This window comes from Amblyomma mixtum, chromosome 1, assembly GCF_055824585.1.
Source record: "Amblyomma mixtum isolate Tamu chromosome 1, ASM5582458v1, whole genome shotgun sequence".
In the NCBI taxonomy this organism is placed as follows: domain Eukaryota; kingdom Metazoa; phylum Arthropoda; class Arachnida; order Ixodida; family Ixodidae; genus Amblyomma; species Amblyomma mixtum.
This window is the reverse complement of record NC_143012.1, coordinates 106,153,181-106,178,490: the sequence shown is the minus strand read 5'-3', so window position 1 is coordinate 106,178,490 and position 25,310 is coordinate 106,153,181. Positions and strand designations below refer to the sequence as shown.

Sequence of the window (25,310 nt, the reverse complement as noted above, 5' to 3'; positions counted from 1 at the left end):
GCTGCTGACCCGAAAGACGCGGGTTCGATGCCGGCCGCGGCGGTTGGATTTCTTTGGAGGAGCAATTCTAGAGGCCCGTGTACTGTGCGATGTCAGTGCACGTTGAAGAACCCCAGGTGTTCGAAATTGCCGGAGCCCTCCACTACGGCGTCTCTCATAGCCTTAGTCGCTTTGGGACGTTAAACCTCATAAACCAACCAACCAACCTAGCCGCCCGGCGGGGTTACGTACACGTAGCAGTCAGCAGTGTAGAAACAAAGTCTCATTACTTCACTGAACATCGGAGCGTCTTCATTAGGAAAAATAATGTTAATGTCGGTGCCTATCAATTTGTCTTCGTTTCATATATAAACTATGAAAGGCCGTGGTCAGCCAAGAGAAACTAAGAAAGGCCAGGGTCAGCTAAGATAAACAAAGCTAGCCATTAAAAGGTCCTGGCCATAGCGGAACTAGGTGTAGCTTCAACCAGGTTTAACCAGAGCTAAAGCACAGACAGTTTTTTAAATGGAAACTCTATTGCGACAACAGGAGATATGCACAAGCACTGTTTGGACCGACCGCTACAAAGGTAATACAAAAATTACTTGCAGCTCAGCCACAGAGCGCAGAACATTGATTGAATCACACGATACTGCAGGTTTACAAAAATTACCCAAAAAAACGAAGTATAAGATGGGAGACTGCAAGAAGAATACAAATAAAAAATATAAAAATACAAAAATTAGAATATAATACATAAAATACGAACAAAAACATGCCAAACCAAACACCAAAAAAAAAAGAGTAGGGGCGAGGAATCTACAAACAAGAGTTTCAGGCAAAATTTGAATAGGAGGAGGAGGATATAGAAGAGGAAAGGCAGGGAGGTTAGCCGAAAGAATAATCGGTTTGCTACCCTATACACGGGGGGAAGGGGGTGAGGGGATAAAAAAAGAAAGATAAAGGAGAGTAACAGAAAATTGAAGTCACTATAAAACGTCATTGTTCGTTAAAGTCACAGCCTATCGTGCAGGCCAGAAGTTCTCAAGAAGCGGAGCAGTGCCTTGCTGGCCTTCTCCGCCGACGACCGCCGCGGCCAGTGGCCGAGAATCTTCATTTCCGTGAAAGGGCGCGGATCTAGGCGCTCCAGCGCACGGCTGAGAGACTGCCTTTCGGTGGTGTAGGCAGGGCAGTCACAAAGAATGTGGGTTATGGTCTCGTCATGCCCGCAGATGGAACATGCAGGACTATCAGCCATACCGATTAAGAATGAGTAGTGGTTGGTGAAAGCTACACCAAGCCAGAGGCGACACAGCAAAGTTTCTTCTCGTCGTGGTAGGCCTGATGGTAGCCGGAGCTTCAGATCTGGGTCCAAGGATTGTAAACGGGAATTGCAAAATTGGCCGGAATTCCACGCGGCAAGCGTGATGTCCCGCGCAAGTGCGCGAAGCCTGCTCGCTGCATCCGATCTCGAAATGGGGATCGACACAAAATCGCCGTCGTCGTGAGCAGTTCGCGCGACCTCATCCGCGCGGTGATTACCTGCTATGCCGCTGTGCCCCGGTAGCCATTGGTAGATAATGTCATGTCCTTTGTTGATGGCAGAGTGATGTAGCTGTCGAATTTCTGCAACCAGTTGTTCATGGGCTCCACGGCGAAGAGCAGCTTGTAAGCCTTGGAGGGCAGCTTTCGAATCGGTGAAAATAGACCACCGCTGAGGGCGCTGCTGACTGATGTATTCAATGGCGACACGAAGAGCGGTGAGTTCTGCACCCGTCGAAGAAGTGCGGTGACCTGTCCTAACTCTAATTTCTGTAGTGCTTGCGGGTATGACGACGGAGCCAGAAGAAGAGACAGGGTTCACTGAGCCGTCGGTGTAAACGTGCACCCGGTTTGCATGGTGCTCATGTAAATATTCAAGGGTGACTTGTTGTAGTTCTGTCGGCGATAAGTCTATCTTCTTCCTGATGCCAGGTATCGACACGGGGATTGTGCACGCTCCAAAGTGGCGAGGACGGTCTAGAGGCGGGTGTAAACTGGGACGGCAGAATGGCGCGATGTGTAATGCAGTTTACAAGTGATTTTAAATTTTCCGGCTACTTTTGCCTCCATCGGCAATCCGTTCCAATTTTCGCCCCATTGAACACCATCCGGCGTAAACCATATTCATTGCTACATTTTGGAAGGCTATATTTACAGTTGGATGCTTGTCGTGCATTACGGGAAGGTAGGGCAAAAAGACTTAACGGAAGGGGCGAATGATAGTGTTTATTATGTTGTTTATTAAGACCGATATTTTATAGTTCCGGAAGGATGGTAATGATAGTACGTGATTAGAAAAAAAAATGTGACTCCTAGAGTGATCTGAATCAGATCTTATGGCAATAAGTGCCGTTTTTGGAGACGAAATAAAGGTTACAAGTAGGTTTTACATGCTTGGCGCCAAGATTCACAACAGTAACTGATATGCCAATGACAGAGAGGCTAGTGTTGGGAGTGTAATACTTCGTACGAAAAATAATATTTTGCTATATTGACATGTGGCATCTGAAGGCAAATTTTTTTTCCACACGCTGTTAACTTCTTCTTTGGAATGTAAATGAAAATATAACTCTCAAGTATTTGAGAGACGAGACTGATTGTATTAACGAACTACGTAGAGTAAGTGTAATTGAATTGTTTGTTGTCTTGTACCTAGACAGAGAAATGAGGTACTTAGTTTTGGCTACATTCAGGGTTAAGCGATTTTCAAAGAACCATGAAGCCAGAATATTCATTTCACTCATTATTGTTGTTTGAATTACCGTAAGAGATTCACCAGTAGCTATTAGAGCGGTGTCATCCGCGTACATTATTAATTGTGAAGAGTGAAGTGCCTGTGGATGATCATTTAGATAAAATGAAAGCAAAATGGAGCGCATTGCAGAACCCTGTGGTACACCGCAAGATATATTTTTAATATCTGACATGAAATAATTAATAATTAACCTTTACTTTTCGTGAAGATAAGTAGCTATGAAATAATTTAAGCGAGCTCTCTGCAAAACCATAGTTATCTCATTTCTGCGAAAAGATGGGATGACAGACCGTGAGAAATGCCTTTTTAATGTCTAGGGAAACAACGACAGCTAGGTGATTTTTATGGATGGCGGATTTAAGGGTTTGTTATAATGTCAATGCAGCTGTAGAAGTTAATCTAATTTCAACCAAACCGTGTTGCTGAGGTGCAATAATATTCCAGTGATATGCATTGTGGGGCTAGTTGGTTCATTTTCAGAATTCTTTTTTTGCGCACACCAAGACGGCACAATAAGACGAGGGAGACAGGATGGAGCGCAACATCCGGTTCGCGGGTGCAATAATATTATTTTCTTCAATATATCTTTTGGCCTGTTGCGCAATTAGCTTTTGCGAAGAGGGTGATTAGCAGGCTTAGTGAAGATATGCAGTCTGTAACTACCCGATTGGTTTGGATCTCCATCTTTATACATAGGCACTACTTTAGCAACTTTGAGTATATCTGGGTTACAGTTATTTTCTATGGAGTGACAGGTAAGGACCAAGGATACCGTTGTTTTCTTTGATTACCCTTGTCTGTATGTCATCAAGATCAACTGCTTTGTTAACTGCCATCTTACTGACAATAGATCTAATGTCGTCAGTAGAAACGTCATGAATATAGAAGTTATGACACGCAGTTTTAGGTACATAACTGCAGGTAGACAACTGCAATGAGAATTGACTAGTCAGACTAGGATCAACGTTAAGAAGTAATTGTTAAAATCATTAGGAACAAGCGGGGAGATATTGCTGGTGTCACATCAATTTGCCGTTCTATCCCAATTACATTTCTGACTAACTTTCTTTGTTGTTTACTCTCCTGCTTGCTTTGACTAACCAGTTTTTCATAACACAGTTTTCTTGATTTTTAATCATTGCTACTGACTTATTCCTGTAATACTTAAACTGCTTGCGGTAATATCCATTTGTTTTACTTTTCTTCCATCTCTGGTAGTATGAATCCTTACTCTACAGAACAAGTTTGTCCTGCGTTATCCATGGGCATATGGGGTCATTATAATTATGTTTAAGATATTCTCGCGTAGAATGGGTAACTACATTGGTAATGTAACGTACAAAGTTTTCAACATCAATATTTACATTGTCTTTATCCATATTTTCAAAGTTAAAACATTCAAGTAAGTTTGTAACTCCCACATATTCAATACGGGAAGATTGCCTTGGGTGACTTCTACTAGGCGGTAACATGCAGGCTCTTGGCAGAAACATAAAAGTGGGACAGTGGTCGGCAACAACAACATCGCACACACCGGCTCGCATATTTGTGTCAAGGTTGCACAACATGTCGTCTACGAGAGCTGCGGATGGACTGGCTACCCGAGTCGGAGAGGTAATGACAATTTTTAGGTTTAATGACTGAAGAAGATAGACGTGGTCACTGGAGTCGTCCAATAATAGATCGATATTAAAATCGCCGGAGACTACAATGGGACTGTTCGTATTCGCATTGACATCAGTTGTTGCCTTTTCAGAAATGCATTTTTGAACATTAGAGCTCGGAGGACGGCACATCACGCCAGTTATGAGTCCACACTGAGGCTGAACGAAAAGTGCTTCAATTGCTTCATCACTATGTTTCTACACTTCGGTGCTTCAGTAGTCAAGTCCAAATTTGTCCAAAAAGGCGACGCCGATGCCACTTATGAAGCTGCTCCTAGGCAGCGATAGCAGTTCGTAGCCGGAATAAAAACCGATTCCCCTTCCTTTAACCAAGTTTCTGTGACAACGGTGGCGTCATATCGGAAAGAATACTGTGACAGGAAGCTAGGAGATTACCCGAATTTTTACGGATGCTTCTGACGTTACAGTAGGGTAAGAGTGCGGGCTAGTTGGTGAACCATTACATATAAATAGCAGCGCAAACCAGCAAGACACACGACAAAGAACGAGGACACACAAGCGGTGTCTTACAACTGACGTTTAATGGGTGAAAATCGTGCTTAAATACTGATCTCTACATAACAAAAAGAAAAAGTATTTGCTTGTCACTTCTTCAAAAAGAGCAACTCCGCATCGGACAGAGTGATTGAAGGCGCGCTAAGACAATTATCTTGCAGCCCAGCTATCTCAGCAGCCTCCTTGGTCTCCCGCACAATCTGGTCCGAGTGCCTGCTTATTACCGAACAGCTGGCTAAGTCCAGAGTGCAGTGCTCTTCTTTCCCTGTAAATCGGTCTTTGATGATGCATTTTTCGCCCGTGCAGCGTCATATTGCCTGTACCTGTCTCGAATGTCCTGTACCGATGTTCTTTCAACCGCTCATTCAGGCAACGACCTGTCTGGCCGACGTAAACCTTGCCGCATGAAAGGGTTATGGAGTACACCAAGTTAGGGAGAATGTGTGCCAAGGTAAATAGTGAGCGAACGGGAAGGAAGCAGTGCCAAAAGAAGCACAAGAACATGCACGTGAAATGTATTAAAAACGTCGTCTATCAGATACCACTATCATGCGGGCACACCTACATCGGCCAAACAGGGCGCTGTTTAAATGAAAGGCTGCAAGAGCATAAAAGATCTTTGAAAGGCGCCATCAGCAGTGAACTGGCAAGACATTGCCGAGAGCATGAATGTGCTCCCCAACTTGGCAACACCACAATCATATCTACCTACCCAGACGAACGGACAAGAGAAATTGAAGAAGCCATCAACATTCGGCAAAATGGTGAAGACTGCGTCAGCATCCCTTCCATTTCACTTCGCGACAGCGAAATTAACTATCTATGTATGAATACATAATCTCATGCCACGTGGTTTTTCGTCTATCACGCCATCCCTCTTCCTCTTTTTTTTCTTCTTTTTCCTTCCTTTTTTGCACGAACGAGAGGTATTTAACCGGTGAACGTGCAATAAAACTTGGTTGTTAGTCAGCGTCGTGTCCCTCTCTCTGCTTCGTCCCCGTTTGCGCTGTTTTTTAGCCTCAGATCATGCACCAACCAGCCCAAATTTCCACCCTTTTGGAGTACACCACACCCTCCACACATTCGACGAAGGGGTTCTGATGTGCCGTGTTACACCGCCGACGCTCGCCATCTCCCTCGTTTGCACGTGCGCACAGAGTGCCTAATCTCACAGGGGCCGGAAAGACGACGTTATCCTCACCATGCCGACCAATCTGCTCGAGGCGGTGTGACAACACATTGTGTGTATACACGGCACAACGACCACTCTTCGTTTCTGCGGTGGTTCTTCGATCCCGTTGCTGGCTCGTGCTTCTTGTTTTACTTCCTTCAGAAGGCGTTGACTTACACAAGTAACAATGCCCGGAGAGTACCCAGGGTCAAGCAGAGCAACCTGACAATTTGAATAGTGAAGTCTGTTATGTCCGCAGTTGGCTTGAAGGAACAAGGCGTTTGCGAACACAAAAACTATTTATTATCGCTCGACTCAAGCGGTGCGCGATGGCGGCCGCTCATCGGCGCGATCCGAAGTCGTCTATCGTGTCCAGACACGGCTGGCTGGTGCGGACAGGAGAGGGCTGGGGGGAAAGGAGGAAGGGAACGTCGAGAGGTTCGTCGGCCCTTCGTTCACACGCGCAACCCGAACACAACACCACGGCGGGAATCGTTTGTCCCCCGTCTACGCGTCTACGCGCAAGACGCAACACTTCCTCCCCCCTTAGAAAGGGGCCTGGTAGCGGTCAGGAGGCCGGCGTGCACGTGTGGAAGCGAGCTGTAGTACAGCCGTGTCATCAGAAGAGGCGCTTGTCGTTTCTGTATTTGGTGTACACCTTGCGTGTTGGAGCGGTGCGTCTTCCGCCACGATATCCCAAGCCACGGTACCAGAGGCCGAAGGGCTGCTTGTTTGGATCGGTGTCGTTTGCGGCGGGGCCTTCAGCAGACGAAGCTGGTCGAGGTGTCGGCGAGCAATGCCCCCCTCCATGTGTACACTCTAAGAACTAAAGGAGTGCGGGGAACTCCTTTCGTTGGAGTATACGCTTGTCCCATATTTCACTCCTTTTTCCAGAGTCGCCCTACTCCTGCAAGGCGCACTCCCTCTGCAGGAGTAGAAACACTCCTTTATTGCGAATGGCTGGGAAAAAAAAGCTGCGACGGAGCGAGGATTCGAACCGGGGAACTCTGCATTGCGAGCCGAGCGCGCTACGGGGACACAACCTCGGCCAGAGGGCGCCGCGGACGCCAGTGAAAAGCGCCCTCTCTGAGCAACTCCTCGTAACTGGGCGGGCAGGACGACCAGCGCTCCTGCTCGCTTGCGTGTCGACGCGCGGAAAAAGAAAGCTTTGCGCACGCGGGCTCGTCCTCCTCCGCACGCGCCGCTCGCGCGAAGATGCCGTTGTTGAGAGTAATTTGATTCTCGCGCTTGGATGACATTGTCGGCGAAATCTCTTTCGCGCGCTCGCGCTCCTGCTTTGTTCGCCTGGTCTTTCGCGCCTCTGTGAAAGCGGCCTGTTTCGCACGCGCGCTTGATACTCGTGCTCTTTCGCTCGCTCTTGAACACCGTAGTGCGTCGAGTGTGCAACGATGTACACACTTAGATGTGGTTTCAAGAAAATAGTTGACAGTGAGTGCTTTTTTCGCAGTGTGAACATAAAAAAGGGAGAGCTGCTGGTGGCCCATGTGCACTGCGTTGAGCAAATTGCTGAGGAGAACTCGTAAAGGCGAAGTGTGTGTCACAGGTGACTGACAACATCGTTTACGACGTGGAATTTGAGGTAAATATTTTGACCTTTCAGCATGAGAAGTTTAGCAAGAGTACGTTCAGCTTTTTATGTACGGCGACCGCAACCATTCGGTGCGCTTAGTTTGGATGTGTGTCTCGGTCGTTGCACGCGAAGAAACAAAGTAAACAAATGTGGTTTAAGAGCACTGTTAAATACCTAAAATAAATAAATGTGTTCGTGAGGGACATCAGTGCCGAACTTCGATGTACAAATGATCATTGCGCACGACCATCCAGAACAATTTTTGTGCAATGTCCACCAGTTTCCATTCCCTTGTCAGTTCTAGCCTTGCTTCTTTATGTCGAGGCCTTTCCTATCGATGAGATTTCTTACATACAGTGGCACGTGAAGTAAGAGATCAAAAGCTTTTCCGATGGAAAAGGGAGGTCTTTCGGTTGAAGAGCTTTAGGTGAAATGCCTTTAGGATGAAGGCCGTAGGGCCAAATGCATTCACTCTGAAGGCTTGGGCCTTAGATTAAGAATTTCAGCGTAAATGCCTTTGACACAAAGGCTTTCATGCTAAATGAGTGACCTAAGGACCTTTACCTAGGGGTATTTAACATAAAGGCCTTTAGTGGAAAAGTCTAGAAGCTGAGGCCTTTAAAATGTCATTAGTTGCGAAGTAGTAAACAAATATAGCTAAATATATATAGTAGCCCACAATGAGACAAATCCTTCCGCACTCAGAGAATGTAAGTAGTCTCAAGTGCCCTCCGCAATTTTTTTTGCAGCTTGCATGGTCATGCCCTCTAAAACGCCAGCTTACAATTCGCCGTGCCAAGTGCACTTGCAAGGCTGGTATCAAGGGGCACTGTAAGCACGCTGCTGCTGTGTGCTTTTTCATCAATTCTTATGAAGAGCAGTCATGCACAAGCCAGCCTCAAAAATGGGGCAAACCAAGCAGCAAGAACATGAGGCCTTCATCAGACGACTTGATGGACTTGTTGCCTAGTAAGTTTGCTTAGCCAGCCCGTTTCAAAAAGTTCCTCATTTTCTTCTAACCACATTTCTGTGGCTGGTCATACGTATTTTGTCAAATAGACTTTCATATAGTTAGTCCTCCGATAAGGCTAGTGCATTCTGCCAATGGTGTGTTCTGAACACTTTTAGTTTGCAGACACAAAGTGTGACGTCATTTCATCTTCCTCGCATTATTAAACAGGTCAGAAAGCCAGGTACGTAGATGTGAAGCCTGCCACACGTACTGTGCTGCTCAAGTATCCAGAGATTGTGTGTCCACTACAAGAAGTGCTAGAGCTCACGACCCAACACACAGACGAATTGATCTGCAAAGAAGTCCTGGATGGCATTATTGAGAGAGCTTCGGAAGCTGTCGAAAGAGAGCTCCTGGAAGACCTGTTGGCGCCGATGCTGACGAGGCCAGTCTACCATCGCCTTGAAGTTATAGACGATGAGAAGACGAGACCGCAGGACTTCTTATCTGACCTCAGTTTGGATCAAAAAGAAAAATACAAGCAAAAAATACTGGTACATGGGAGTTTTGCCGACCTGCCTATTCTTACCCAGGGCCAGGCGAACTGTGCGAGGTATAGTGGATTTTAACAGAGAAATTGCACAAAGCGTGAATATCAGACCGTCAACATTGCGTAATTCTCTTTTGTTATCTAGGTGGCATGTGGAACGGAGGCTCAGGATCAGCGCTTCTAAAGCTCACGCAGTCATGACAAAAAATGTGATGAGGTTCTTCTCAAGGCTGCTCACCAACTTTCAAAAGTGACCTCCTACACAAGTCCTGCAATGCGCTACGGTTGCTTTCCTAAATCCATGACAACCCGGTAAATTGGAAATGATGTTCAAGTATGGTAGCCTATTGCCAGTCATGATTTGTTCGCTTATTGGAGTTCATGTGTGTACTACATTTTTAGTACTTAACTATCATGCGTTACTATCTGACAGGCATCAAGACAGAAAGCGCAGCGCGACAGAGCTTGGAACAGAAACTTGAAGCACGTATTGTCCAGGTGTTTAGCTGCTTTGTTTTGCAATCCATGCCCTCCACTTTTATTAAACAATGTGAGTATTGTAAATTTTTTTAGAAATACTAATAACCATATTGGATTTTGCAGACAGGATTGGTGGTGCTGCCGCAGCAGCCTTGGCTCTGTTGTAGCCCTGACGGACTGGTCAGGATTGGGGACGAAACAGTGCTTATCGAGATAAAGTGCACTTACAAATTTAAGGACTGTCCATTTGTGGACTATGAACTGAGGATGTGCCATCTCCCCTATCTCACATTCACTGACAACGTAATCACACTCAAGAAAACACATCAGTACTACACACAGCTACAAGTATCATTGTATGTACTAAATTTACAGAGATCACTCCTGTATGTGTATTCACCCAAGCAGTCAGTGATAGTAAGTGTACTTCGCGATGAGCATTTCCTTTGGGAGCTTATCCCAAAGCTGGAGCGCTTTTACTTCAAGTTCTTTATTCCAACATTGTTTTAGCTTCTTACTCCGATTTTGTTTTCACCTTTCTCCGATTTTTGATAATATGTGCTAAAATCCTTCGTCTGTGATCACTGGATTCCACTGTTAGATTATCTTTAAGCCCATACATTGCACTGTGTGTTCCAAAGTGAGAATACATTGTTGTGTTAAATTTTTGCAAAATAATGGGTCACAGCAGTGTGGTATATCGCAGTAAAAATGATTCCTATCTTGTGCCCTGAGCATTCATCTGTACTGAGGGCTTCGTCAGCCGTGAGAGTGTTACTTCAGGCGAAATGACCTCAAACATTACAGTTGAAATAATAGAAGTGTACCACTGAGGAAGTATTTTAATGTTTGGAATTTTGTTTCTACGAGTCTGATCTAGTCACTTGCCTAGTGAATCTAGTCTAGTCTAGTGAATCTGGTCACTTGCAAATACTGTAATGGACACATGAAGGGAAGATGTTGTTTTTTAAAAATACAGGCTTCTTGAGGTATGAAGAAGACTTCTGCGGCACAATACCAGAGTCTGTGCGCATCAGGAAACAGGTCAGTGAAGCTAACTAGTTTGCCGAATAACTACATTTGATAATTAACTCATTACGAGAACAAGACACCTAGTTGCAATTAATCATTAGTAGCCAGTCGTTAATATGAGCCTCACTGGGTTTTAAAGTTTCGATAGCACGATTATCCTCGCGCTGTGGCTCAATACAATGGAGCTTTCAACTAGTTACGTGCACTGAAGGAGTTGCTTTGCCTTCATGTTTTTCAAAAGAGTGTATTTTGGCAAGATGCAGCCAAAATTTGTTTGGCCATAGCGCTGAGGAGAATTGCACTTTCGAAATTCTGAAGATTCATATGGCTACTATAAACCATTGGCCAAAAATTTCCAATTCCAGCAAGGTGCCTCTGATAGTTAAAAAAAATGGATTATCAGAAATTAATTGGCTATTATCTCAAAACTGTACCGCAAAAAGACAAGGGACCTTGAAACGAGGAGGCACACACTCTTTGCGCTATTGTTTCAAAGCATGAACCAAGAAGCCCGAATTTCGACGTTCCTGTTTACTTTTGTTCACCTGTACTGTTATTTTCGTCAATGCTGGTACCATTGTGCGACAAAAACAGTCTTCATACCTCAAGGAGCCTATTTAAGAAAATTAGCCTTTGCTGAAACCAGTAAAACCATGTTTTCTGATGAGAGCATCATGCAGACAAGTTGATTTCAATCTTGACTGCAATGACAGGCATGCAGCTGCTGCGGTAAATGACAAGGGCAAACTGCATGCATGGCTTCCAATTTTGTTTGGAATGTCTTGTCACTGAAACCCACATGCTATAACAAAGACAGATTTTTGTATGGTGACAATAAAAGTAATGGTGAAACTTGATTTGTATGGAGTGTTGCATGGGTCTATGACAACATAGACCAACAGTCATGTGCCTGCTCGCAACTGATCTGCGCACTGCACAGCGAGCATAAGGGAGTGGGTTGCTCATTCTTCGCGCTAGGGGTGCGGAGGGATAAAGCAAAAAGTCATGACAGGGGGGCAAAGGCAACAAAGACCTGTGTTGTTCCCTTTTCTGCCTAGCTTTGCACCATGGAACCCAAGCAGGCACGCTCTGCTCCACACAAGCCATGCGAGGAAGTTTTATTCATTTACTTATTTATACATACTGCTAATTTCATCTTAGGTGACAGACAAGGGCACAGTTAGGTTAACTGTAAAGTGGTCAAACACTAATCAGAATATTCAAAGACAACAAATGGTAAAACACAAGTAGTATAATAAACCTAAGTTGTAAACAATGAAATAGTGCATTAAATAAGGCTATTGTTGGTAGTACTACTCAAATAACAATGTACTAAACAATTCTACTCAACATAACATACAGACAAAAAGTAAAAAGTAAATATCATGAACATACACTGCAAAGGCATAACATAGCATGGGTACTTTTTGTAACACCGCATAATTTGAATGAACACGATAAATGTGAGAAACATGAAAAAGCCTTTGTTATTTTTGAAGGGCCTCCTGCGACGTGAGACTGCAGATCATCCGTGTCACTTGGCGGTATCCCGCCATCTTCAGATTTGTCACTCCAGTCCATTTGGTGCTCGTGCTCATCTTCGGTCCTGTCTGCACTCACTGAAGCTTTTAGTGCTGGTGCTGCTGACACTGCCTCTGTGGTTGATGGTGCCAATTGTTGCATTTGTATACTCTGTAGACTAGATGAAGCTGCCTGCATCAAGCGCCGCTGACACCTGTATTGAACAAAAATGGCAAAAGCGAAATGTCAAAATGTAACAGCGATGTTAAGCTGTAGCAAGCACGTATCTTCCATGCAGTGCAATGAATTACCGCTTCTGACCGTGTGCATACACCATAGCCTCACACGTTTACTAAAAGTGGCTGCTAATTCTATTCCCAGTTTCAATGGCAGTCTTACCTTTGCGTTCTTTCCCGGTCAGGCGCTTTCTTCAGGTACAGTGGTGGAAAAATAGTTGGAATGTACGACGGATGCTCACTCATATCACTTTTGCAGTTGTCCGCAAAATGAGTGCTGCAAATTCGTGATGATTTTGTAGGTATCCATGGAGTTCCACCAGGGCTGCGCCAAGGATCAAGAGAAACACCGTTAAAATCAAGCATGCAACATTCAGTACCAAGCAGCATATCTGTTCAAATCATGTAGTTCTCCCAAAGATGGACTGAAATCTACTTCCGGGCGCTATTGTCGAACAATTTTTTAAATGAGGAAAATACGTATATATGTGGATCTGAAACACTGGTTCCCAAAGCATGCAACCGAGGTGAACTATTTTAACTCATTCTGCTAGGCTCGTAGTCATTCTTTCTAGCATAAATAAACCATTCAAAGGTGAAATATTGATAAGTAATAATTTTAATGTTATTACTACTGTGATATTTTTAATCTAATATAGATACAGTGACGAAATGCTGCTGGGAGGAAACGAGCCCGAAAGTGGAATGGTCGTGCGCATGCACAGCGACAAGATTCTGGTCAAGCATATTTACTGTAAGCTAATCATCATGTCATCCTGTTGTGTCGCCGCGAAAAGCTTGAAGCTGCCGGCGGGGCCGAAGTGGCGCGGTCATTAAACAAGCGCAGCGGAAACGGAGAGAGGCGATAAAGACAGCGTCCCGCGGCCGCGGAGACAAAAACAGTGGCCAGCGGCTGGCGAACGAGAGGCGGCGAGCACACCGAACACCAAGAAAACCACGTTTTAAAGTAGGAAGCCGGCGAGGGGAGCGCGGCAGAGCCGTACTCACAGCCAGCGTACGAGACAGTCGAACAGAACAAGGCAACCTGCGACACGACCTGACAACACGGGGTCTAGCCGCATCTCGAGGTTGTCGCCACTACTGCGTGCCCACGCCCGACACAGCGAGAACGACGAACCGACGACGAGAGCAGAGCAGCCTCGCCAGCGCCCGTACTACACCACGCCGACGCAGCCCCAGCGATGTGGAGCACAGCATTAGTAATTGTGTCTCGCAAGCGAAACCATATAATGCACTTCTATTGCCAAAACTCTCGGCCAAAACAAAAACAAATACTGGATTCATCAGCGCGAGGTCGGTTAGCAAAATACTCCTTGCTAAATTACAATGAAAACTAGTCACCTCAGTCGGCTAGCACACATTGAAACCCTATGCAGAATCGCCAGGCGTTAAAAAGCAAAACATCCGCCACAGTAGAAAGTAAAATAAGACTTACTTGACTCTGCGGACGGCAGTAATCCAGGCTTGCCGCCTCTTTTGCTCGTACCACTTTCCCGGGAATCGATGTAACTTCACAGGCGGTTCTCTGCCTGTGGTGTTTATAGAACTGTTGTGGCAGCCGACAACACAACAATACCTTTCGCCACTCTTCGACCGCCGCGCCCGACGCGCAGTCGCTCCCGCCGTACTGAAAAATGTGCCACAACTCCTCGTTGAACGCCTGCTGCGAGACACAGGCGAGAGCAAAAACAGCGCGAGCAGCACGCGTAGGCATCGAAACGCAGCTTGGTGAATGCGCTGCGCCGGCGGCGCTGCTCACCAGCAGTTCCCAATCCGGCCGCAAGCGCGCATTGGCGCTGCGACAAACTTGAGGTGTGGGTCCCTATACTTAAGATGGGTGGTAGTGCTTTTGAATAGCTATATATGCTTACATTTTGAGTTCAGCGGCAGTTTCGTGCGTATATGTCGCGAAATGTGTTCTCCAAATTCGTAGATCGCTCGCTGGTTAGAGTTGGCACAACTCAGTAAATGATGAAACAGTAAAGGCACCATCTGAACGCTTCGGAAAATCTTTATTCGACAGCAATTTCATGGTGCACGGTACGTTGACTCGCCCTTCGCGAACGAGTTAACTGGTGTACTGATGCACTGTTATTCGTATTAGAATGATGTGTAGCTTCCCTAGAGCACTCGCCGATCATTCATACCGTAGTAGTAATGCAATATAAATTGATTAGACTAATGTTTCGCTGTCGACCCGAAGGTTTACGGGATCTGACAGAAGTGTTTTTCCTTTAACAGCAGCATCGCTCGTTTCTGCGAACCGCTTTTCCTTTGAGGTCGCTGTGTTGAAATAGATGTTGCAAAATGTGAATGGCGGTTCCGAAGGCCATAAAATATATTCACAGAGCAATAAACTATTGTTTAGGATAAATTGCGACTGTTACCATGACAGTCTGTCCTTATACTCATTCTACGGAAGTGCATGACTTCGCTGAATGGTATACACTATTCAGAACCCCGTGGCGATCGCATTTCGATGAAAGCGAAACGCCAAAGCCTCATGCACTGCGCGATGTTAGTGCACTTCGCTCTGGGATGTCGCGATGTCAGTGCAGTCGCTTTGGGACGTAAAATCCATTGAAATGAAATCAAATATGCTGTATGAATGCAACGCAATAATCTCCAAAGTGTATACACAGCACGTATCGGTTATGTACAAGGTCTTGCTCTGTGGGCGGAGCACAGCGCACTTTCTTGTTTGTTGTTTGTTTTTTCTTATCAGTAGTTGCATGAGATGCGAGTCACAGGTCACTATAATATATGACTCCGCTGCAGTACAAAAGCTAAGTAAAAAAACAACGTCCAACTCCCTCAGGCTCTAGAGGGAGTTTAGTCGCAGTTTTACTCTTTACCGTAGGAGGCGTTTCACTCCTTAGGAAACTTGGGCGGAGTAAACTGCTGCTAAAGAGAGTGCAGTAGCCGGTATACTCTATCATAGAGAGTATCAGTTCTTAGAGTGTACGAGCCAGGATCTTTTCCCAATGCGTCTGTCTATTACAGCTTGGGCCCACGCCTGCTGTCCGTGGAATTTTCGAGCAAGAACGCGTTGGCCCTTTCGCATTCTCTTGACGCGGGGAAGATCGTCTTCCTTCTGTCCGGTTTCAGGTGCTGGCTCCGGAAGGACGGCGCTCAGGTGGGTTCGCAGCTCGCGTGCGAACATGAGCTGCGCTGGGGTGCGGCTGGTTGTGTTTTGCACCGTGCTGTGCTGTTTGAAGAGAAAGCGGGCGATGCGTAGATGCAATGACCCAGCTTGCTCCTTCAGTAGAGTTCGCTTGAGCTCTGCCACGTATCGTTCAGCCTGGCCGTTTGTAGCCGGATGGTAGGGAGCCGATGTGACTGCGGCGATACCGTTTTGTTTGAAAAACTGCCTGATCTCTGCTGACACGAAGGCGCTGCCGTTATCAGAGACGATTTTTCTTGGCAATCCAAACGTGGCAAACAATGTTCTCAACGCCTCAATGACCGCAGCTGACGTTACTTTGGTCATCTGTTTGACCTCGACCCATTTAGTGTAGGTGTCGACAGTAACAAGAAACGTGCTTCCCTCGACCGGTCCTGCAAAATCGATATGTATAGTGTGCCAGGGCTCACTTGCCTTCTCCCACTGTGGGGCCGGGGCTTTTGGTGGTGCCTTTTGGTTGTTTTGGCATATCTTGCAATTCTGAGCACTTGCTTCGATGTCGCTGTCGATTCCAGGCCACCACATAAAGCTTCGGGCGCATTTCTTCATAGCAACAATGCCTCGATGGCCTGCATGAAGCAGTGACAAAGCTTGCACGCGTAATGCTGGTGGGATAAGAACTCGTGACCCACAGGTGATGCAACCGCGGTGCGTACTTAACTCCGTAGCTCTCTTGCGATAGGCGTTGAAGCTTTCCCCCTTTATTCGGCTCACGTTGCCTTCTTGAATGGCGTTGAAAAGCTCCAATAGGGATGGGTCCTCTTGCGTCGACGCAACAACTGTATCTGCTGTTAGCGGCGGCTCTGGCAGGGCCTCGAGCATCAACACGTCCCCCGGGTAAGGTGGTTCTTCGTGGGTCGTGCTCAGCGGTAGGCGGCTCAGTGCGTCTGCATTCTGGTGCTTCTTCCCCGATCGGAGTACCAGATCGTAGTCATATGCTGACATTTTGATGCACCAGCGTGTCATGCGTGGTGACAACACCTGTGGTATTAGACAGTTTTAGTATAGCGTTTGCGTTTTTTGCGTACGCAACACGCAAGATGTTTGCGTACGCTAAATTCGAAGCGCGATCAACACTTTTAGGTGAGCGTTTGCGGACCGTTCCGCAATAGGCGCTAAGTAGACATACAACATCCAGGTTCAGCCCCGTTTGGGTAAGTACCTAGCGCCACCACACATCGAAAAAAAAAATTGAGGTCGTTTTGATCCAAACCAAGCCAAACTCTCAAAGCGCGCGCTTTTTCGTTTTTGTCTGCAACCTCTGCTATTTCGGGTGATTTCCCCAGCCTTCACGACATGCCTTCAAGCGTCCTGTGCGATCATCGCCTCCTCTCTGTGCTCACTTGGGCGGAAATCGACGACCTCATGTTGCCGCATGCGGAGCGATGGTTACTGAGAGGAGATTTTTCAGTGGACTACTTGGAGTACGAAATGAGGCGCCAACGGGAGTCGGAGCTACTGCGATACCGTTCCCGCCACGGACTGCTGGACATAGACAACATCGAGAGCTCCTTATTCAAGCAGCAATTTCGGCTTGAAAAAGACGACATTACCGAACTGCTATGTGCTCTGGTGGTGCCGGACACTGTTATTAGTGCCCAGAACGTCAAGGTGCCTGGCCGCGAAGCACTCTGCCTCACCCTTCGTCGGCTGGCGTACCCCAATCGATGGTGCGACCTAGAGCTCATCTTCGGGAGGCACACTTCGGTCATGTCGAGCATAACATCGAAAATGCTCAACCACATCGTCACCAACTTCGGGCACCTTTTGAATGACATTAACAACCATCAGTGGCTTTCCTCTCCCACTCTCAGGGAATTTGCTAATGTAAGTCAGTTTTAAGGCGAAAGCCTTTAATGCCTCGTACTGGGAATACTGGGAATCGAACCAGGGCCTTTGGCATTAGTGAACGCATGGGTTTCATAAATAAAATAAAAGGAATAAAAAATAATAAAACAAATAATAAAATGAACAATAAAATAGAAGAATAGATAACAACTAAAGGAAAAGAAACAAAAAGAAAGTAAATGTTAAATGTAAGATATAAAAACAACAAGAATAAAAATGAAAAAATAAAATAAAAAACCAAACAAACAGTGCGCCAGGAAAGGCTTTCGCCTTGCAGCACTTTAGAGAGCCAAAGTGCCCCTTGAATTTTATCACTCCAAAAATTAGACATATTGCGAAAGTGTCAATAGTTCCACGTCGCAACGGTCCATAAATGTGAGATACTACAATATTAGGATGGCCGCTGAGGCTACCTGACCTTTTTAAAGCTTTTACCATTAGCCATTGCTAGATCTCGTCTTCTCGGTTATTACTAGGTAGTTAAACTTTTTAGGCCCTTTACACCACTGATCACGTTCCACATATTTATTAAATCCCGCAGAAAACATTTTCCATACCTTGTGCTTGGCGCATGATGGCCTTAGCTGCCTATGTGCCATAAAACCCAACACAACACACACACACACACACACACAATATTAGCAATCACATCAGCGCTGTGTCGTCCGTTTTCTTGTCTTTTGTGCTCGTCTTCGTTCGCGCTGTTTATTCAAGATGCTTAACCAATTAGCCCGCCAAAACGTATTAATTAAACAGAAACCTTACACCTTAGCAGTGTGAGTATGGTGCGGGGGCAGCAGTGCGCTGTTCATCTTTCTTTGGCTGCAACCAAGGATGAAGCATAAGATCAGTCGGTATGGATCGCCGCATGCAATTTGCCTGAGCCGAGGAAATAATTTATAACGCAATTTCTGATTTTATCGTGCAGGTTCCGTTACCACAGTGTGTTGTGCTAAAATTGTAAAAGCTCACATTTATGGTTTCTTATGGTCCGAAGGTTCATGTATGCCCCACACGGTTATTGATTAATCATTTTTTGTTGCTACAGGCTGTCAAAAACAAAGGTGCACCTCTGTCAAACTGTGTTGGATTCATTGATGGCACTGCCCGTGCCATATGTCGTCCCAAAAGGAACCAGCAGGACTACTTTTCGGGACACAAAAGAATGCACTGCGTGAAATATCAATCACTGATGTGTCCGAATGGTATCGTGTGCCAACTAGATGGACCTTATTCTGGAAGATTACATGATGCAGGTAAGTCACTGGGCTAGATTACGCAATTATGGTTGTGTAATCTGCTGCAACGTGTCACAGCTTTGAAACTCATGACCTGGCGGACAAAAACATAGAATCTATCATACTACAAGTTGCACTTAGTGACACAGGTGAACCGTGTTCCAAAGCCAGATTGATTTCAGGAGGCCTAAAAGTGTTCAGAGCTAACCTTATTGCAAGGGTGCTATGTACTTTGACTACAGGAATGGCTCTAGTTTTAGGTTTCTGTGCACGTGCCTTTATGTGCGTTTTTGTGTTGCAGGAATACTGGAGGCAAGTGGTGCATACTCCAAAATTGAAAAGCTTGCCAGCGAGGAGAACTTTGTTATCTACGGAGACCCGGCGTATCCGTTGAAACCACTGTTGCTGAAGCCCTACGGAGGTGCTTTCCTGACACCTCGTCAGCAGGCGTTTAACCATGCGATGAGCCAAGTTCGGCTAGCGGTTGAATGGGGATTTGGGAAGGTCGCCGCAGAATTCGCGTTTTTAGATTTTAAAAAGAACCAGAAGCTTCTGAGACAACAGGTGGCACAGATGTACAAAGCTGGGACTATTCTCACCAACTGCCACACCTGCATGTATGGCAGTCAGGTGTCTTCATACTTTGGCCTGTGCCCTCCATTGCTGAAGACTTACTTGACCCCATCTGCTACATAAAATGCCACTCTAATCCCTTCAAGCACCAATCAAACCTGCTGAGAGAACAACAGTCCTGCCTCATTAATATGACTCCTGTTAATATGGACGACATGAATTATGGACAACTTTTCTGGGGATTAAACTTCTTTTAATATGTTCATACCTTGTTAATATGGAAACTCGCTGTGTGGTGAATGCACAAAGAAAAATGCTCAGAGCCCATAGGGGCTTCAAAGTGAAAGGTTGCTAAGTCTGCGCTCCCTTACCATTTGCCATATTGCATAAACGGCTCTGAAGGAAAGTAGGTATTCTAATTCAGCAGCTCTTAGCCGACAGAGTCGTGAGGCCCTGGGATGTGAACAGATGTAGAAGGAACCAGTTCGTCTGGCCATGAGACGCCATGATGCATATACGCATATCCCTACACGCGTGAAATGGTACATTATTTTGAGTGTAATGGCACTCAGGATAATACACTTTGGAAATCCCAAAACTGTGTCTCATCTCGGCTTCAATGATCCCCATTATGCACAGAACCATACCTTAACCATAACACGTATTTTTTTCTTTGCGATTCGTTTGCTCGGGAACCAAAGTGTTCATATTAAAGAGGCACGACTGTAACAACGTTTAGCTTGTATCCACATAACCTTGACACAGTGCTTGAAGGGACTAAGTGAATGGGTCTTTTCCTCATGTGCAGTCACACTAATGAAGGTAATGAAAGTACACGTCTTGCAGGTGAAATGAGGAGTGGTATAGAATGAAAGCAGTCATTTTCCACCATTGTCTTTGTGTACTTTAATTTATTTAAAGGAGGCATGCAAAGATAATATAGCAGAACCTGTTTGTGTAGGACATTGCACTTTCCCACAGTTGTCTTTGTGGACTACAGTTTATTTATTTTTGTAAGCAGGCGGTCCACGACGTTCATCATTGCCTGATGTTGGGCTGCAGAGCGATGACGTTCTTCTGCAAGCTGCTGTAGCAGTTCTTCTTGCATCCTAAGCTGTGCTGCATGCTTCTCTGCTTTGCGGCTTGCTTCCGCCTCCTTCAAACGCACCTCAGTGAGGGTTCGCTCCCTTTCCCACGCAAGCCGGCTCTCCTCAAGAGCCAAACGCCGTGATTCGATTAGATTATCTTTTTCTTTCATCAGCATATCATGCCTCATCCTCTTCTCTAGAAACTCATAATCTATACTGTCTTGCTTCCTTTTCCCTGCAGAGGACAATTCACAAAACCTGTTAAGCATGCAACTAATGCAAATTGCATCACAGGAACTTCATACACATGAGCTAAAATTTAAATAGAAACACAGGTGAAACCACTGTTATTAACATAGCTGGCACACGAGCAACCCTTCGCATGTGAGGCCAATGTGAAATGGAATGCCTCACGAGTCGGCATCACTCTCACGGAAAGGTCTGAAGAATGCGGATCAAAGGCAACAAAGAATACAGCTCCTTTGCTGACATCCCTCTTACTTGAAAAGTAATGATGTAAATGCTTTTTGGGTCAAAGTGGTGAAGCCTGCATGCCTCAATGTTTTTCACTGTCACGTCCCAGGTGTACTGGTGTTATCACTCCTGAGAAAAGAATCATTCATTTTGTTACCCTTCAGTGTCATGTATGTGATTAAACGAGCTATGCTTTCACTTCCCCTTGATTTGTGTTCAATTTTTGCTTCCAGGGATTTTAGAAAGGTTAATTGAGCCAAACTAACACCAAAGTCCTACAAATTTCCGTGTTTCTTTGTGTTTGTCTCTCAATGTTTGTCTCTCGGAAATCCAAACAATGTTCTTGTTGTCGAGCAAGATTTAGGGCTCATGTGTACACGTTTGTGACCAGAATAACAACGCTGATATTGGAGATAATAAAAAAAAGCTCTCGAGTGGCGAACCTCTATATAATGTGCCATATAAACCTCGCATTGCTTACAGTCAACAGTGTATTGCTATGCACTTGAGAAGAATGCACTCGTCTCATTCTCATTTGGCATCAAGCCTTCGTATAATCTCTAGCTGCATGACTTCCTGCTCAAGTTGGTTCTGTTTTGCAATAACTCTTTCAGGGTGCATATTTCAATCAGTATTAAGGCCTGCTAATTTTGCCTCAGTCATAGTGACAGCAGTCCATCCATATTCAGCTAGTGAAGAATTGATTCTGGCAGACCATGAGATGCTACATTTTTAGTGGCACTTTCACTTCACACAGCAGAAGAATGCAGGCAGCGAAAGATAACTTAGTAATTCATGCTACACCTCATAGCCCACTGCACAGAAACCCTAGCTTGTCTGTATCACTGCAGTTCTAAGTACCTACAATGAGCCCTCTGATCTAATTGATATAAATAAAACTTAGTCTAAGTTTAATTCTGGTATAGTAAAAACAAGTGGTGCAGACCACCTCAAGTAATCAATGACAACCAAGACCTTGCTGATTAATTTTTATTTTTATTTTATTTATTGATACTGCGATCTTTTACAAGACCTTCGCAGGGTGGGCACACAATACATAAATTCTGGAAACAACAAAAACGACCTCAGGAACAAGCAAACAATACAAGAACAATTGATCAACAATTTAAGATCAAGAACACAATTGCAAAAAGTACAAACGAAACACAGAAATGTAGCGGTACGACATTATAAAAAAAAGTTAAAGGTGGCTTTCAAACCTTTTTAGTGAAGTTCGGGTTACTGCATCATTAGTTAGATTATTCCAGTCTGTAATCGTTCTGGGGAAAAAGGAGTACTTAAAGGTGTTAATTCGTGCGTTTAATGGTGTTACTGTAAAATCATGGCGTTGTCCTGTGTTGTACCCTGAGGAGAACGATATAATATCGGATGTGCCAATATTGTACTGACCTTTGATTAACTGAAATAAAAATTTTAGACGACAGATGCGATTTCTGTGAGAGACTGGAAGCAAACCACTTTGATTAAGAAGTGCAGTGATAGATGTGCGGTTATATGAACTGTAAATAAACCGTGCTGCTTTCTTTCGGACTCTGTCTAATTTAGCAATGTTAGATTTAGTGAAAGGATCCCAGATTATGACGGCATATTCTAACATAGGGCGAATAATAGTGTTATATGAAAGTGAACGTACACTGGCGGGGCCGAGCTTCAGAGCACGTCGGAGGAAAAATAGTTTGCGTAGGGCATTAGCTGTAACGTTGTCAACGTGCTCTGTCCAGGAGAGGTTATTGCAGATCCGCAGACCTAGGTATTTGTAAGTATTCACTTGAGAGAGAACTTTGTTTTTAGCAGTATAGTTAAACAAAAGAGGCTTCTTTTTCTGGGTTATACGCATGAACACTGTTTTATCATAATTAACGCACATTTGCCATTGGTCACACCATGTTATTATCTTAGTGAAATCGTCATTTAACCGTACTTGGTCCTCAGTAGTAGTAATCTTTTCATATAACACACAATCGTCAGCATACAATCGAACAGAAACTGAGATGTTATCGACAATGTCATTAATAAAAATCAAGAAGAGGAGTGGCCCAAGAACAGATCCTTGGGGAACGCCAGAATCAACAGGAACTGGAGGAGAAGGGGAATTATTTACTACTACAAACTGACGACGGTTTCTTAAGTAGGCTGTAATCCATGCGAGTAATTTGTCATTTTTTAGTACATTACCTAATTTGTGAAGAAGCTTGTCATGCGAAACTTTATCAAATGCTTTTTTAAAGTCCATAAATATAGCGTCAGTCTGCTTTCCTTCACTTATTGCCTGCGCAAAATCATGTATAGTTTGTACTAGCTGAGTGGCAGTGGAAAATCCTCGTCTGAAGCCATGCTGTGCATTAGTTAGAAAATTGTTTTGTTCAAGAAAATCTGCTATCTATTCTTCTATTCTTCTTGTGAATAGAAGAATAGATAAGAATAGAATAGAATAGATAAAATCTATTCTTCTTGTGAAGTCCATTGTGAAGTGGTTATTTTGTTATAAGTTGCAATAATGTAACCCTTTGGAGTTTTGGTTCGTGGAAATATTTATAGGTGCAACCAGCTTGTACTAATAATTTCTGCAACTGATGCACCACAATGCCTCGCGTTGAAAAGGTGCATAATCTTTTTGCAGGGCTGTTTATTTCTATAAGAACACGTCTTGCAAAAGTATTAAATGTGTAGACCCCGCTTACCTCGCTGCAGCTCACTTCGGGCAGCTGGCCGTGAGGAAGTACTGGCTCTCAGAAGCTGCTGCAGCACGCTCCCGATCACTGCTCCCGTCAGCGTCCGGTAGGCTGGAGCGGGGGGAAAACTGCTCCAAGGGCCCCTCTAGCTGCTGCAGATTCATGTTGCCATCTTCGTCGATTACGAAGAGCTGAACCCGTGACGCGCCCGAGTCATCTTGGCTGCCTGAAGTGGAGCACAAAAATCCAAACACATTAATCAGCGATGTCATGTAAATTTAATGACTAGATCTGCAGGTGGCCGCATACTTACTCGGTTGCAACAGGCTGTCATCAGTGACATCCAATACGACGCCATCCGCAGCAAAATCCCGAGCCCGTGCTCCAGGGATGCGCTTTGCTGGCACTGGGGGTTCAGGCCTTGCTCGCCGAGGCGCTCTAATTTTATGCCCGCCCTCCCTCACTATATCTATTATCTCTTGCAATAACTGTTCCCTTTCGCTGTACTGCTCTTCAGTTCCAGACCTGCGTGTACGGGAACAGCTTGAAACTTTGGCACTCTTCACGTTTCGACTATCTTTTCATGCAATCAAAACAACTTACTTGCGCAGGTTCACACGATCGTTGGCCGCGTACTGGCTCAGCAGCAGCTCGGCACGTTCGCGCACAGCGCGAGCTGTGAACGCCTTTGCCGAATACTCGCCAAGAGTTCTTGCGATTTCGGCCCACTTGAGCGGGTTTGCGAATGGGTTGCATTCGCGAACCTCGCGCAAAAGCTCTATGTCATCCGCCACCGAAAAGCGCGCGCGGCTAGCGGCCATGGTTGTCACGTGTACGAAAACGAAACTAAAACTTCTGAGAAGTGCTAAAAATGGCCGTTGCCATGACGACAGTGTACACAACCTGTCGTTAGGCTTACGAGCTTGAAAACGGACTGCTATCTCAAAAGTACCGGAAAGTTATCGCACATAGCATTGCGTCCCAGTGAAACGACAGAAATCGGAAGCGAATACCACCATTTATTGCCAGTTGAGCGCCGAATAACTCAATGACGAGGTATTTTAGAACCGAAGCGGGCAAACAGGACGCCGCCATGTTGACTCCGCAAGCCCCGCAAAGACGCTACGCTATTTGCAGAAAATTGCGTGCGTACGCTAAACGCTAAGCTTCTTTTAGCGTTCTGCGCATGCGCATTCTACATGCGCTATTTTATTGCGTACGCAAAGGTTTTGCGTACGCTATACTAAAACTGTCTATTAACTACTGGGGCCCCAAAATGCCTAGCAGTGGCCTGTGATCTGTTATGAACGTTACCTTTCGCCCAGCGATGTACTGGCGAAAGTGTTCGGCCGCGTAGACCACATCAAGCCCCTCGCGATCGAGCTGAGAGTAGTTGCGCTCTGCTGCTGATAGAGTGCGTGACGCAAAAGCAATTTGTGCCTCTCTTCCTTGACTGTCAGCTTGTGAAAGAACAGCACCTACGCCGTAGGGTGATGCATCGCAGGCTATGATCAAGGGCTTGTTCTCATCGTAATGTTTGAGGGCTGTGCATTGCAAAAGAAGCCGTTTCAGGGCCACGAATGACTGCTGATGGCTTGGCGACCAGGTCCATGGGACCTCTTTTTGCAATAGTTTGTACAGGTCGTTGGCCACAGTTGCTCGTTGTTCTAGGAACCGGTCATAGAATGTAAGAAGTCCAAGA

At 45.3% G+C, this 25,310-nt stretch overlaps 1 protein-coding gene and 1 pseudogene across 2 annotated transcripts; both read left to right on the top strand.

Annotated features, from left to right (window-relative positions):
* Positions 1-8,497: 8,497 nt before the first annotated feature.
* LOC149367441 (uncharacterized) lies at positions 8,498-11,656 on the top strand (annotated as a pseudogene). Its single transcript, XR_016289168.1, has 5 exons — positions 8,498-8,687; positions 8,899-9,283; positions 9,366-9,504; positions 9,654-9,707; positions 11,627-11,656. The product of XR_016289168.1 is annotated as an uncharacterized LOC149367441 (transcript).
* A 5,334-nt stretch (positions 11,657-16,990) lies between these two features.
* Positions 16,991-19,476, top strand: LOC149367440 (uncharacterized). The gene is made up of 3 exons (XM_089574217.1): positions 16,991-17,521; positions 18,591-18,798; positions 19,082-19,476. The coding sequence occupies exons 1-3, from the start codon at positions 16,991-16,993 to the stop codon at positions 19,474-19,476; spliced, it is 1,134 nt and encodes a 377-aa protein (XP_089430343.1).
* The last annotated feature ends 5,834 nt before the right edge of the window (positions 19,477-25,310 follow it).